The following is a 16,864-nucleotide window of genomic DNA, read 5'->3' as shown; positions in this document are numbered from 1 at the left end:
TCACAAGGCAATAGTGGGAATTTCATATTTACTTTTTAAAGGAATTTTAACCCGAAAAACGTTTCTCGTCTTAAAGTACTGTACCAACCGATGCTGCTGGGATTCGACACCGCAATCTTGAGCACAGGTAGCAACTACCAAGTGCTTAACCATCTGCGATTGTGCCGTAAATATACCACATTCTATTGATCTTTCCTTTGCAGAAAAGAGAGCGACGTATTTGGGATAAAATATGGCATTCTCTTCAGATATGTTAATTTTCATACCTAAAATAAGATTTTGGGTTCGAACCCCACTGTCGGCAGCCCTGAAGATGGTTTTCCGTAGTTTCCCATTTTCACACCAGGCAAATGTTGGGGCTGTACCTTTATTAAGGCCACGACCGCTTCCTTCCCACTCCTAGGCCTTTCCTGTCTCATCGTCCCCATAAGACCTATCTGTGTCGGTGCGACGTAAAGCAAATAGCAAAAAAATAAATTTTAAAATACATTTTCATTATTTGCGTTGATATTCTACAACAATGTATAGAGATCGAATAGTAGCGATAGATCGTCGAATTCCTTCCTGTTCACTGGAAGAAAGGGGTTGAGTTTTGTCACGAGGCTTCGGTGTTCGTGGAATGTATTGCGGATATGTGGATGTCGACCAGGTAAAATATATTATACAGAATGTTATGAATTAAACTTCTGCGCATGCCAAACAAATACGCAGCAGTCTTTCGCTAACTGTATCACAAATGCATTCCACCTAATTCGACTGTGTATTTTATGGCTATTAACTCGGGATTACGGAAACTGTTTTATTTCGCCTTACCATACACAGGAGAGGATTTTAATTTTGACCTCTTATTATGCATTGTATGCTGCGCGAGCAGTATTACATTTTGATGATAACAATAGCGTATACCACGCTGCCCACGCTCGCGATAATTGTCATAATACCGTGATAAGGCCACTGCCTGCTGATCATGACGGAAACTGAGTGACGTTAACCTCAAATCTTGTAGGTTGCTTGCCAGGATGAATGCAGAAAGAAGAGATTGGAAGAGATGAATAAAATGAAAAAAGATCGTGAAAACATCAGCAGCTTCAGAGAGCTGCAAAGAAATGTTGCAGCGGTAGTGGAATTAAATCGGATGTCGTCGTCCTGATTTTTAACTTGTTTTAGGGACCAATACATCGATAAGTGAATGAAAAGAACAGTAATTATAAATAAAGTGCCCCTAATACGTGTGCTGCACAGTCATGGATAAGGCCAGCAAAGCGATAAGGAGGTAAATTTATGTTCTGTCCTTTGTTTATGGATTTGCCCTTTGATACAACCGATTTGTTGTGCATTGGGTTTCTTTGTTTTTCCCATATACTTATCTCTTACTGTTTCGTTTGGGAACACTTGTCCCTTTCGCTATGATTCTCTGATACCTATGATAGACATTTCAACTGTGTTGAATGACAGCATTTTATACGGTTTGTCTTTTTAATTGAAAAGTATGGAAGGTTAGAAACTATTTTTCAGAGTTAGGTTAGGCTCATTTCCATTTGTTGTTTAAAGACACAAGTAATGTATCAGATTCTGAAGTTAGTCATAAACATGAACAAATCTGACAGAAGCTCACAAAAATATGCCCATTTGTTTATAAAAGATTTCCTATTGCAAGAATGTTTTTATGATTGAATACTGTATCATCAATTTTGCTAAGCTCTACCCTGTTCCTTATTGCTGGTATCGTTATTTGCTTCTAAATGTTCCTTCAGCCTCGTATATATTTTTCAACATGGGTAATCATTGTTAAGTTAATGTTGTTTGAAGGGATTTTCTCTGGTAGGTAAGCACTTTAATTTTGAACATGTATTATATTTCCACATATGTCGATACCATAAGTTGGCCTTCCTTACTCTCTAGTATCAGAATGTATCTTGACTTTTATAATAATTCCTAAATGCTCTTGGGCATACAGACAGTGTTGTAGAAATTTTATCTGGGGCATTTGCTGTATTCATGTACTTTTACTCTCCTGCAGTAGGTTTTTATTAAAAATTGAGGAATCATTCTTATTTTGATGTGTAAAATTACTCCTTTTATGCTTGCTGTGTTCTTTTTTTTTTTTTTTTTTTTTTTTAAAACTTTGATCCTTTTGTGACAGCTGACTAATGATTACCTCAAAGTTATTTGCTCTGGAAAAATTCTCGCCATTGTAACAGAAATACAGCATGGTAGCCATTAATAGGAAATTGTTCTGGTATTTTACACGTACTGTACTTCACAGTTAGTGTGTATGCCATACAGACTGGCATAAGGTCTTGCTAATCAACGAACCTACTACGCTGGCGTAGCAGGGGGAGAGGTGGTACTCTCACGTGGCGCATCCCAGGTGGCGGATAGGAATGTCCTAACCAGCTTGCTGGCAGACTTGAGGGAAATAAAATACCTATCGCGGACCAAACACATAACCCCCTGTGGATGGGGGACGCAGACGAAGAATACACCCACAGTATTCCCTGCCTGTCATAAGAGGTGACTAATAGGGGTGACCAAGGGATAATCAAATTAGAACCATGAGACTATTTGTGCTTAGTACCACTACGTGGAGAACACCATGGGTCGCTTTTACTTGCGTGTAGTTCTGCTATGTTAGGTACCAAATAGGTTCGTGATTAGTAGCAATAGAGTATGTTAGCAGCTTCTATAGTACCTGTGGTTCGTACCCATATATGCGCAACACCATAGGATGAGCGACACCATGTTTCTGCCGTGCCTATGCTTAGTACACACTATGTGAGGAACACCCCGGGATAGTGCGGGTCCCTGTGGTTAGTCCACTTTTGTGAGGAACGTAAAATGATAGCAAAAATAAATATCTCTGGGGCACTGTGTGCCCCATGTTTCCATTCCAGGGTTAAACAACAAACATCATCATTGTCATCATAAAACCTACTTTCTTCCACATTTTTCAAAGAAATATTGATTGAGAGCTTCATTAAAAAAATATATGCATTATATGGTGCATTTCAGAGGCATTACCATTGTCAAATTTCACCTGTGCATCTCAGAACTCTAACAGACTTCTTAAATAATATGAGTAATTCCTTCCTTTATCATATTTTAAGTCCTTTTGTTCTTGTAGATATTTTAATAACCTTTTGGGCTTTTGCCATGTCAGAAAAGAAGGGTAAATTCTGTACTTTTCACAGAGAACTTTGCTCTGCATTTTCAGAAGAAAATCTCATCTGACCACAAGCAAGACTTCTCTAATAATGTAGGTTTGAAATTAAGAATGCTGTGGAGCCAAGTTCTTTGTGAAATGTAAAGAATTTCACCTTGTTTCCTGACACTGCAAAAGCCGAATGCTTATTGTAATGTCTACATTACAGGCCCCGCTCTTGTTTTGGCATAATCTAAGTAATTCATTTAGCCTATATGACTTGTTTCTTTTTTGTTTCCTTGTTATCATTCTTATATTTCATCAGTATACTCAGTCTTACTATAAATACTGTTAAAATTTTTTGACCTAGAGCATACAACCAGTTTTGAGAGCCATAATTCACCCTTGTAACTAAGCATCATCATGAGCCTGCTATGCTGGCGTAGCAGGGGGAGAGGTGATACTCCAACGTGGCGCATCCCAGGTGGCGGATAGTGGGTCCCAACCAGCTTGCTGGCAGACTTGAGCGAAATAAAATAGCTCTCGTGTACCAAACACACAACCCCGTGTGGGTGGGGGGGACGCAGACAAAAAATACACCCACGGTATCCCCTGCCTGTCGTAAGAGGCGACTAAAAGGAGTGACCGAAGGACGATCATTTTAGAACCATGATACTACTTATGATTAGTACCATTACGTGAGGAACACCGTGGGTCATCTTTTCTTGCGATTAGTACCACCGTGTGAGGAATTCCGTCTACGTTATCAAGAGGCACCTTATGTGAGGCACACCACGGGTCTGGGCGTTGCCTGTGGTTAGTGCTACCATGCGTATTCCACTGAGGCGGAGGGGGGGCGGGTATTCGGCTGCGTGGACTAATGTCCGTGTGCCGTAACGGTGTGCTGGAATGTGTCGATTCCCCTGTGTTCAGAATGGGTCTACGCTACCTATGAGTAGTACCACTTTCTGAGAAACTCCATGGGTCTACGTTGCCTGCGATTAGTAGCACTATGTGAGATACTCCACGGGTTTGGCTGGTGCCCGTGATTAGTACCACTATGTGAAGAAAACCATGGGTCTGCATTATCTGAGAGTAGTTCCATTATGTGAAGGTCACCGTGAGATTTGTTACCCGTGGGCATTACCATAATGTGTCATACAACGTGGGTCTACAATGCCTATGATTATTACCATTGTGTGAGCAACACCATTAGTATACGTGGCCTGTGATTAATTCCACTAAATGAGGAACACCACGGGAATACCGGCGCCCGTGATTAGTCTCACAGTGTGAGGAACACCATGGGTCTGCGTTGCTTGTGAGTAGTACCCTTATGTGCGAAACACCGTGGGTTCGTGTTTCTTATGATGGGTGCCATTGTGTTTGATATACCATGGGTCTACATTATCCGTGATTAATACCACTATGCGAGACACAGCATCAGTCTACGTTACCTCTGATTAGTACCACTATGGAAGGAACACCATGGTTCTGCTTTACCACTGATTTGTACAATTATGAGGGTCCTGTGAGCTGGATTTTGGACTCCTTTAGATAATAAGCATAATCCCAGTAATTTAGACATTGTGAATTGGATCCACTGATCTTTTTGTTTCACTATCATTTTTTTCATCATCATTCGTTTTAGTTTCTAGTCAGTGGATACATTTCGAAGTTTTAATTTTCATTTCATTGCACCTTGTACCATTAGGGGCCAATGACCTAGCTGTTAGGCCCCTTTAAAAAACAAACAACAACATTATCATCATCATCAACTAAGGATCAGGGGTGTGCGAGTTCAGCTACGGAAGAGAAAGTGTCATGTTTTAGTCATGCAGTGGTATGAATACAAAAGTCGTGTATCGGTAGTAGGAAGTAGGAGGAGGAGGAGTAGTAGTAGTAGGAAAATCAGCTTCTGCGGTTTTGAAAAGCCTTAAGAAGTGGAAAATCAGCAGGATGTTTGTGTATTGAACTGTCAGGAGGTTCACTGAGGTGGGACAACTGATGATAGCCCACTTCAGGGACGACCTTGCACTGTGAGGACAGGGAGGCTGGTTTAAGCAGTGGTGACTTGCATTCAAAAAATTCTGTTAGAAAGTGGTCTGTGATGGCTCGCAAGATGAACAATTCGAAGATGTCCGTGTCTCATGTGGTAAGAAGTGACCCAAGGGTGAGAGCTTGCTGCTGAAGTACTAGCCACTTCTTCACTTTGCAGTTGAAGCAGCAGAAACAGTTAAAATAAAAAATGAGCACCTGGCAAAAGTTTTCCCTAAGGAAAGAAAATCTCGGTCAGATTAGAAGAATAATATAACATTTTCCGAAGAGATATTTCCATTGTCTTGTTCATCAAATAATACTACCAGTACTAATGTTTAAAAATGAAACCTCACAGTGTGTTCATAGTCCTTTAAGTACAACTTCATAAGAGTGCAAATCTAGTTAATTTTTTAGTTATTTTGTTTAGAACTTTAATGGTATTGTTGTTCTATTAATTTTGTATTAACAATTTTCTCAGCCAGCATTGTTTCATTTACGTGGTTGAAGTAATTCTTTTGATAGAATAATTGGTTTTGGTGCACAGAAAATTCCCCTTTAATATTTAAGGTAGTGGGTTTGAACCCCACTCTCGGCAGCCCTGAAGATGGGTTTTCCGTGGTTTTCCATTTTCTCACCAGGAAAATGCTGGGACTGTACCTTAATTAAGGCCATGGCCACTTCCTTCCCATTTCTAGGCCTTTCTTATCTCATCATCACCATAAGACCTATCTGTGTTGGTGCGATGTAAAAAAACAAATTCCAGATATACCTTTTGAGACTTATGTGAAACATAAGAACATGGCTTCATTCACTTTTTCATTGTGAGATGATTTCATAGTTTTCTTTTTGTTAGACTTCAGATTTTTAGGTGCTAAAAATATTGTTTTAGGTGCCTAAAATATGTTCTCAGATATAAAAAAATAGGTTCTAAAAATATATTTTTGGAAGCCTCAATTCTACATATTCAGTAGGCATTTATCAATTAAAAATACCATTTTTATTTTGCTAAATTGATAATAACTCTTTAGGGGGAAATATTAAGAAAATATAACCCCCTCTGCTGCAAACATCACAGAATATAATTTTACCATCCAAGGTATTTTTCCCCGCACCAATTGGAATGACCTTTCCTCTTTTCTATCAAAAAATCTTCCTATTACCGAGCTCGATAGCTGCAGTCGCTTAAGTGCGGCCAGTATCCAGTATTCGGGAGATAGTGGGTTCGAACCCCACTGTCGGCAGCCTCGAAGATGGTTTTCCATGGTTTCCCATTTTCACACCAGGAAAATGCTGGGGCTGTACCTTAATTAAGGCCACGGCCGCTTCCTTCCCACTCTTAGCCCCTCCCTGTCCCATCGTCGCCATAAGACCTATCTGTGTCGGTGCGACGTAAAGCAACTAGCAAAAAAAAATCTTCCTATTCCCCTCACATCCTTTACCGGTGATATAGGCTAAATTTGATCTGGCAAAACTGGAAAAAAGTATTTTTCGAATTCATCAAACAAGTGTTGCCCAAAGCTTCCATCTGTAATAAGCAAAGAACGCCATGGATCACTAAAGAGATAACATCGGGTATTGGACAGAGAAATAATTTATACAGGAAATGGAAGGAAAATCCAGGTGACACTAGGAAGAGAAATAATTTATACAGGAAATGTAAGGAAAATCCTGATGACGGTAGGTGGAAGAAGTACAGGCTGGCTAGGAACAAAATCAAATCATTAATCCATGGTGCCTACAGTTCATATATCTACAGCCTTAGTTCCAATAGTAAAGAGCTATGGGCATTCATCAGAAACAAAAGCGGCAACTGTGCACCATTAATCTTCAAGTATAACAGACTATCAGATTCCTCTCCCTTAGAAATAGCAGACACATTTAACATTAAATTTAAAAATAACTTCACCATGGCTGACAAGGATGAAAACATGATCATTACAAGGACAATCCTTCCCTTACTGCCCCTAACTAGCCTCTACTTCGCAGATAACAAGATCGCAGCAAGTCTTCGGAGAACCAGATCCCATGCAGCCAATGGCCCGGATAACGTGCGGCAAGAATTCTCCACTGCTGTGCAGATGCTTTGCACCTTCTCTTTGTGCAATGTTTAACATTTCAATGAACAGTGGAACTGTGCCAGATGAATGGAAGAAAGCAAACGTCATTCCTTTGTTCATTGACGGTGACAGGGGAATGTAGACAATTATAGCCTGGTCCCTATCGCATCTGGTTTATATAAATGCATGGAATGCCTAATTAGTAAACATGTGCTGGATTTTCTGAATGAGAGAAACCTGTTGAATAACAACCAACATGGATTCCTCCCTGGAAAATCCGGTACTACACTTTTAACAACTGTAATTGATGAGAGGCAACATTCCCTGGACCAGTCTAATATCTCCCAAGTGGACTGCGTAACTCTCGACTGGAGTAAGGCCTTTGATCATGTATCTCATCAACAACTGTTAAAACTTGGTAAGTAAGGCATTCAAGGAAAACTGCTGGCATGGCTTTGATCATTCCTGGTAGGTTGAATGCAGTGTGTTATGTTCAGTGGGGCCAGGTCAGACCAAATTTTAGTCACCTCGGGTGTGATTCAGGGTAGAGTGGTAGGGCCGCTTCTGTACACAATCTTTATGCTGGATCTACCAGGTTGTGTATTGTCTACTGTGGCACAGTATGCTGATGACCAGTGGCATATCTGGGATTTTCCATGGAGGCATGCAGTAACACAATGTATTTAGTAAATTCCAATTCTACTCACTGTATTTACATGTAGGTGAACTCGACCCTGCGATTCTTTTTTCAGAATTCCTTGTCTCTGTAGAACTCCTCACGTGCTTTCAACTTAACAAGAAGATACTACTCTAGGTTGAGTCATAAGTCATGGCAGCTATTTTTTTTTTTTTCGCAAACAGGAGACAACACGGAAAATCTAAGATATGCATTTGGAAATGTACGTTATGTACTTGCGTATGATGCCACTAGATGGTGTATGTAAACAACAGTGTGGGTCTAAGCATGCCCCCAAGTTCAGTGTGTAAGTGAGAGCGTCATAAAATGGAAGTCAACCAGCAGGAGCAACAATCGTATATTAAAATTGCAGTTCTCCACAGCAGAAATGCACGCCAATGCACTATGTTCTAATCCCCAAAGTCAAGAAGCCATTACGTGGACAACGGTTTGCTAACAAAGAGGACATCGTAACAGCATTTCGGAGAGAGGTGTCACACGTTAGCGATACACATGCAGCGAATGGTATTCAGCGCCTGCCACACCGCTGGCAACGCACAGTGGAAACCTTGGGTGATTATTTCGAAGGTCTGTAACCAGTGGACACGTGTCCTTTGTATGTAGTCTTGTGTATTTGCTGTCTATACCATAGTAAAACTGTTTACCAATGGCATGTGTTCTGTTACTTTCTTACGAGAATCTCGTGAAGTCAGAATTTGTCTTCAGGCACTATGCATAAGTACATGCCCTATATTTCCAAATGCATATCTTCGATTTTCCGTGTTGTCTCCTGTTTGCTAGAAAAAAATAGTTGCCATGACGTATGACTCGACTCTTGTATCATTCCTAACGCAGGGAGACGACTCTGACTTTGAGAATTGCGGATGAAAGATTTTATTCACTTTGGGTCAGAGAAAGAGTGTTCTACAGATGATGTTGTGGGAATAGTTGTAATCAATGTGCACATTTTATAAAGCTCACTGAGACCACTAAGGACACCACTGGTCAATAGGAACTTCCGGATTTGAGCCACAGTCTTATCTTTGAAGTGTTCAGAATTGAACATTGCCCTCAATTTGGATTTAAGTCGTTCTATATCAAAATATTTTCCATAGACTTCGATCAATTTACTATCGTCATAAGGCTAGTCCTGGAAAATGGAGCAAGTGAATGGGGTCCATACCGAAGAGACCTCATCTCACCAGGGGTAATCCGTGCTTCCCGCTCTACGTTACCTTGGACATTCCGACTTTCTCCAAGCCGGCAGAGGGTAGCACGTGAATGGTGACAGATTCAATTGCAGTGACATCATGTGGAGGGTTTCAGAGCTATGTCTGCCACCAGCTGCAATTTTAAGATTGAATGTGTTACGTCCTTAACTTCTCCATTTGCTCTCTCTTTCTTTCTACAGTGGATTAGATAGCAAGACTACACCAGCGCCACACGCAGTCAAGCAACGAACTAGTGCAGTTGTAAGGAACTTTTGAACTTCTGAGAGATGAATTTAATAATACTTCACTTGAAACAACCTAAAATCGTACTTCAAACAGTTCTTCGTACTATTATAACGCATGTAATGAATGCCTTGCATGCAAGGAAAATACGCCCCTGCTGATGACACCATAGTTTCAAGAGCCATTCGCAATGAGAATGATGTAATAGGTTACAGTCAAATCTTGATAATGTGGCTCTATGGTTAAAAATAAATAGTGTGTCTATAAATGTACAGAAATCTAAATATATCTGCTTAACTAGAGCAGGATCACTGTTAGAACATCAAATTTCACTGTGTGGTAAAAACCTGATGCCTTGCACCTCAATAAAATTGCTTGGCATTCATATTTGCAGCAATTTAAAATGAAACAAGCATGTTGAGGAAATAAGGTGCAAAGCATGCAGAGTCTTGGGATTTAGTCACAGATCTCTACTGGGAGCCAGAAAAAAAATAAAAATAAAGCAGTTCAGGTGGTTTATTTTGTAGTAGTATGGCCAATACTGTTGTACAGGCCTCTTTCTTGGCACCCATCTATAGAAGAGAACATGACGAAACTAGAGGGAGTTCAGCGCCGAGCAGAACGACTAATTGCTAAACATGGTCATTTAAATACAGCCAGGTCACTGCCCTCCATAACAGCTCTCTGTAAACAAATAGATATTATTTTTCTGAGAAAATCGCTCACAGGTAACATTCACATCAACCCATTCAACCGCGTACAGCTAAACTACTGTTCCGCTCAAAGAGGTAGAGGTGTGCCCCTTTTCCCTCCACTTGCAAGAAAAGGATCATATCAAAGTGGCTTCTTTATTTGTTATGCTCGGCTATGGAATGAACTCTCACTGCAGACAAAAGAACTACCTACTGAAATTTTTTGTAAAGTAAAAAGAATGTATATATAACAAAATCTTCTGTACATAACAATTTTCTACTTTGTGAATATTCAATATGCATGGGAGGACGGATGAAAGTTTATGTGATCCGGAATGAGTGATGTCGGTAATGAATGAGCCGGTCTAGCTGAAGTATATGTGGGGATTTGCGGGTGTGCATGTGTGTAATTACATGAATGTTGAACAGATCTTGTGAATATTATGTAAATAATATGTCTGTGTAAATGCGGTAACTGTATACCGGTATAAGCACATTATGTAGTCTATAATTGTAATTTTTTAATATTAAAATTTTAAGTGGGGATGGAGGAACATTCGTGTATGTGGAGCTATGCCCTTTCTCCATTCACCATCTCTGAATTGTATCTACAATTTGTGGAAAAGAAATAATAATAATAATAATAATAATAATAATAATAATAATAATAATAATAATAATAATAATAATAATAATAATAATATAATAATAATATAATAATAATAATAATAATAATAATAATAATAATAATAATAATGGAGGAGGATAGGTTACCTAGGAGAATAATGGACTCTGCTATGGAGGGTAAGAGAAGTAGAGGTAGACCAAGACGACGATGGTTAGACTCTGTTTCTAACGATTTAAAGATAAGAGGTATAGAACTAAATGAGGCCACAACACAATTTGCAAATCGAGGATTGTGGCAACGTTTAGTAAATTCACAGAGGCTTGCAGACTGAACGCTGAAAGGCACAACAGTCTATAATGATAATGTATGTATGTATGTATGTATGTATGTATGTATAATAATAATAATAATAATAATAATAATAATAATAATAATAATAATAATAATAATAATGTGAAGTGTCAAAACTCCTGCAACCACTGTTTAATTTAAGATGACTTGGAAGCTAACACTTTCGGTGTAATGCGTGCACTGAACAAATGGAAACACTGAAATGTTCTCAGAGAATGAAATGAGTTTTGTTTGCAGCAGGTCAATGGACACTGTCTCCCATCTCGTGGTGGTTGGTCGGTTTACAGCTTCCGATTTTAAGATTTTGTTTGTAAAGTGTTTTAAGATTATACTGTTCAAGATACTGCAAATAAGTTGGCAAATACTTTAGTTTCTTGGAGCAAATTAAAAGCACACTAGTTGATTTAGGAATTTAAAATTATAAATTATCAGAATATAGGCAAATATAAGTTCTAACATCATTTTAGGCATTTTTAGGCACTATAGCACCACCATTTGTAACCTTATAAATACATGAACCATGTAAATACAACATTGTTTTAAGTTAATTCTTCAGAAACAAAATAGGTTTTTGTCTAAAATCCTAGGTCTACTTATTGGTTATCTTCTAGTTAAATCTTTTATTTTAACCCATTCCAAAAGCATAGAAGTCCCTACGTTTAAATTTGCCATTACAGTTTGCAGAATTTCTCAATATTTCAGTCTCCTAACTGCCTCAAGTTTCAAGATTCAGTTCAGTTGTCAATACAACCCATCTTTTCTTTGCTGACATATTGTACACATGACAAAATCACACACAACACAACTGATAAAGCCCAATGAGACTAACTAATGTCTCAAAGCATCTCTCTTTTAGTCCAACCCTTCGTAAGGGTGTAGTGGCATCACGCAACAATCCTTTTGGTGATCTTCCTCCAGGAGTCTCTGCTTTGGGCATGGTGACTCGCTTGCTGTAAGCTCATCCTTGTCAAGTTCTTGATCTGGTCCATCCATCGTAACGGTGCATGTCCTCTAGGTTTTTGGCCTTCGACTTTTCCCTCTATGATAAGTATTTCCATTGCCTCCTGCCTTCTGGCAATATGACCAAAATATCTGTGTTGTTTTTGGTTGATAAGGGTCGACAGTCTTGTTCTGATGCCAAGCTATTGCAGGATCGATTCATTAGTATGGTGTGCTGTCCATGGTATTCGCAGTAATCTCCTATAGCACCACATTTCTAGAGCATCAATCCTGCGGCGATCTGCTGTCTTCATCGTCCAAGTTTCTGCTGCATAGGTCTCAAAGCATAGGCAAGGGTAAATACTTATGCTGTGTGGGAGGCAAGGGGTGGGTTTAACCACTTTACGTAAATAGTAGGAAGTGTTGTTGACCTCGCACGCATTCCTCTGATGTGCTTTGTGACAAATACAATACTTTTTTTTTTTTTTTTTTTTTTTTGTAGAACTGCTTCAATTTTCCTCTTACTTTTACCCATGAAGGGTTAAAAATAATATTAGTGTAAGGTATATTGTACATATTGTAAATTCTGTATTTAATAAACATAGTACTTTTAAATTTATTTTTAAAAATTCAATTGTACCATACATTTTGGTTACACCACTTTTCCATTGACAGAGATTTGGTTAATGGGGGTCATACTGTAATTTAAAAATTAACGCTGTACCATTACTCTGTTTATCACTACACATTTAGTTGTTGCTACTAGAGCTCCAAAAAATCTGTCTGCTTCACCTACTTGAAAATATATATAATGGCACTTCTCTCCACAGATTTTCACTCAGCACAAATGTTTATTGATTTCGTCTAAGTTTTTCTTCGCAGCAAATATTTGATTGCTTCAGAAAAGCTGTAGATTGTTGGGATGTTGTCGTTTCTTTCAACCTTCTCTTCGTTGTCACTATAATCATTGTCATTTCTTTCTTGTAGGCTGCTAGGTGTACTTGCAGTAATTTCTAGAGCAAAATCCACTGTTTGATATGAAGACACATCACTGTCATCATTGATGTACTGCGCAGCGTTCATGTCAAAATTTATTGTTGAACACAGAGATGATATAGCTAGGATAGATAGTTTATCACTTTACAATGGCGAAAAATGAAAGTATCCTCCTATTCAATACATCATATATTCCGTCGTTAGACGGAGTAAACAAGTTCAGACATGTTTCGGCTCGTTTGAGCCATCTTCAGTGAAAAAAATTAGGGGGGTTGGAATAATTTACATAATATGAGTTGAAAAAATGCTAAAAAACATAATGAAAGCGCAAATGAAAAAACAAACAAAAGAGAGCCTAGACGGAATCTAGCGGTCCCTTTCTTCATTATTGTTTCATAATGTTGGCTGGTGTTTTGCCTTATTATAGAGGGGTCGGAAGGGCCGCATATAAATATCTTGTAATAGGATAGATAGATCGATAGATATAGATGATATCTTTTACCTTATGCAAGTTTTAATTTTCTTCAGAATATGGGAGAAAATTAGCTGTGCTGAAGCACTTGATTAATGTCTCCTGCTTTCTTTTCTGTACTGCTGTATGAATCCAATTTGCACCATCCTGCACAGAAATAGATTCTGCAATGTCACTTGCATTGCTTGCGCCATCCATCTTTACAATTATTGCCTGCAGAACTAGTCTTCAATAGCAGCTTTTAAATGTGTAAATCACACCTTGATCCATTGCCTGAGTAACGTTAGTGGTTTAAAAAAAAAATTCGTGTTGCTATTTCTAGCCGAGTGCAGCCCTTGTAAGGCAGACCCTCCGATGAGGGTGGGCGGCATCTGCCATGTGTAGGTAACTGCGTGTTATTGTGGTGGAGGATAGTGTTATGTGTGTTGTGTGAGTTGCAGGGATGTTGGGGACAGAACAAAAACCCAGCCCCCGAGCCACTGGAATTAACCAGTGAAGATTACAATCCCCGACCCGGACGGAAATCGAACCCGGGACCCTCTGAACTGAAGGCCAGTACGCTAACCATTCAGCCAGTGAGTCGGACACACTAGTGGTGGTAGGTCGGATAGTGGTGACGGGCTTCACTTAAACCGCAGTGGTATGTATAAGTTAGGAAATTTGTTTAGAAGGGTTATAGGGAGATACATTCAGGGAAACAAGATGGTCTAGGCGCAGTGATAAGGGTACAGGGATCTGGAAGTCAAGTAGGTATGACATAAAATGTTAGTGTTGAACTGTGGAAGTATTGTAAAGAAATGAATTGAATTAACTAAATAGATATATACTGTACTTACCAGATATTGTAATAGGAGTTGAATCATGGCTGAGAAATTTTATAATGGATGCAGAAATTTTCCCTCAGAACTGGAGTGTGTATCGTAGAGATGAATGGTAGGAGGTGGAGTATTCATTCTGGTGAAAGAAGAATTTGTAAGCTATGAAAAATTTATAGATGACAAACATGAAATTCGAGGTATAAGGCTCATCTCTAAAGATAGTAGGCAACTTGATGTCTTTGGAGTATACAGACCGGGAAAGGATAGCGCTGACGCTGATTCGGAATTATTGAATTATTGAATAAGCTATGTGGGAAACGATATGGAAAGGAATGTGATTTTAGCAGGTGATCTCAGTTTACCAAATGTCAATTGGGAAAGTAATGCGAATGACAGGAAGCATGACCAACAAATGGCAAATAGGTTAATATGGGAAGAACAGCTGATTCAGAAAGTGAAGGAACCTATTAGAGGGAAGAATATTCTGGACGTGGTGCTGGTAAAAGCAGATGAGCTCTATAGAGAAACAGAAGTAAAAGATAGTATTAGTGATCATGAAGCTGTTTTTGTTGTAGTTAAAAATAAATGTGATAGAAAGGAAGGTCGTAAAAGTAGGACTATTAGGTAGTACCATATGCCTTATAAAACAGGCATGAGGGAGTTTTTAAAAAGTAACTATGATCAGTGGAAAATGACAAAAAAAAATGTGAACATACTTTGGAATGCAAGCAAAAGCAAAGTTGTGAAGCCATTAAGTCCCTTGGAGGGGTGGAAGGTAAAGGCTTCCACTATCCGTAACCTCGGCACTTGATGGGGTGGAGTGGTTAGCTCTACGCCCGGCTGCCTTTGCCCCCAGGAATTAACCTGGTACTCATTTTTGGTGTAGGCTGAGTGAACCTCAGGGCCATAGGCACCTCAGGAAGTGGAAATCTCGTTTCTTAAATTTTACGACTTCCTGTCGGGGATTCGAACCCACAACCGTCCGGGGAAATGAGCACGCCTTTACCGTCTCGGCCAGGCAGCCCCTCACTCTGGAATGGGTTTAAAGCAATTGTTGAGGAATGTGAAAACTGGTTTTTACCTTTAAAGGTGGTAACAAATGGTAAAGACCCATGATATTATAACAGAGAAGTAAAGAGACTAAGAAGGAGGTGCAGGTTGGAAAGAAATAGAGTTAGAAATGGCTGTGGAGGTAAGGAGAAGTTGAAGGAGCTTACTAGGAAATTGAATCTAGCAAAGAAGTCAGCTAAGGATAACATGATGGCAAACATAATTGGCAGTCATACAAATTTTAGTGAAAAATGGAACTGTATGTGTAGGTACTTTAAAGCAGTAACAGGTTCCAAGAAGGACATTCCAGGAATCATTAATAAACAAGGGGAGTGTGTATGCGAGGATCTGCAAAAGGCAGAAGTATTCAGTCAGCAGTATGTAAAGAGTGTTGGTTACAAGGATAATGTCTAGATAGAGGAGGTGACTAACACTACAGAAGTATTAAAATTTACCTATGATAACGACGACATTTGCAATAAGATACAAATGTTGAAAACTAGAAAAGCAGCTGGAATTGATAAGATTTTGGGGGATATGGTAAAGACAAAGGGTGAAGTGCTTATTTGATTATTGTTTGCATGTAGGAGCTATACCAATTGAATGGAGAGATTGTATAGTAGCCGCTGTGTATAAAAGAAGGGGTACAGACATAAAGCTGAAAATTACAGCCAGTCAATTTGACATGCATTGCATGTGAGCTGGGAGAGCATTCTTTCTGATTATATTAGACATGTTTGCAAAATTAATAACTGGTTTGATAGAAGGCAGTTCAGGTTTAGGAAAGGTTATTACACTGAATCTCAACTTGTAGGATTCCAACAAGATATAGCAGATATCTTGGATTCAGGAGGTCAAATGGACTGTATCGCGATTGACCAATCTAAGGCATTTGATAGGGTAGATCATGGGAGACTACTGGCGAAAGTGAGTGGAGCAGTAGTATTGGATATGAGTAAAGAAGTTGAACCAGGGATAAGATTTTTGCAGATGATGTTATTCTGTATAGAGTAATAAATAAGTTACAAGATTGTGAGAAACTGCAAAATGACCTCAAAAATGTTGTGAGATGGACAGTAGGCAATGGTATGATGATAAAAGGGGTTAAAAGTCAGGGTGTGAGTTTCACAAATAGGAAAAGTCCTCTCAGTTTTAATTACTGCATTGATGGTAAGAAAGTTCCTTATGAGGATCATTATAAGTACTTAGGTGTAAATATAAGGAAGGATCTTCATTGAGGTGATCACATAAATATCAGAACACTAATGACACCTGGAAAGTTAGAAGAGATAAAAAGGGTGATGGAAGTTAATAATATTGATATTTTAGGACTTTGTGAAACATGATGGCAAGGCAATGGTGATTTAATTAGTGATGCATTTAGGATCATCTATAGTGAAGGAACAATACCTGGTCAATACGGTGTTGGACTAATTCTTGGGAAGAACTGGGCAAAGAATATTGAGAACACCTATCATGTAAATGACAGAATACTGATGGTGAAAATCAAAGCAAAACCTAGGGATATGACCATTATACAAGTGTATCT

At 38.9% G+C, this 16,864-nt stretch overlaps 1 protein-coding gene across 5 annotated transcripts in view; it reads left to right on the top strand.

The window, feature by feature from the left end:
* The first annotated feature begins 439 nt into the window (after positions 1–439).
* The window catches only part of LOC136863029 (uncharacterized), a 158,143-nt gene continuing 141,718 nt past the window's right edge, over positions 440–16,864 (top strand). For 3 of the 5 annotated variants that reach the window (XR_010859135.2, XR_010859136.2, XM_067139347.2), the window contains exon 1: positions 710–1,273. Coding sequence is in view for 3 of the 5 variants with exons in the window: in XM_067139347.2 (XP_066995448.1) it covers positions 1,245–1,273 (29 nt within the window). In the remaining 2 variants the exon portion in view is untranslated. Of the gene's footprint in view, positions 650–709; positions 1,274–16,864 lie in introns of those variants that run through there. The other 2 variants (XM_067139348.2, XM_067139349.2) reach the window with 2 other exon arrangements.

The sequence above is a fragment of the Anabrus simplex genome, chromosome 2 (assembly GCF_040414725.1).
Source record: "Anabrus simplex isolate iqAnaSimp1 chromosome 2, ASM4041472v1, whole genome shotgun sequence".
Taxonomy (NCBI): Eukaryota; Metazoa; Arthropoda; class Insecta; order Orthoptera; family Tettigoniidae; genus Anabrus; species Anabrus simplex.
This window is presented reverse-complemented; position numbering and strand designations above follow the sequence as displayed.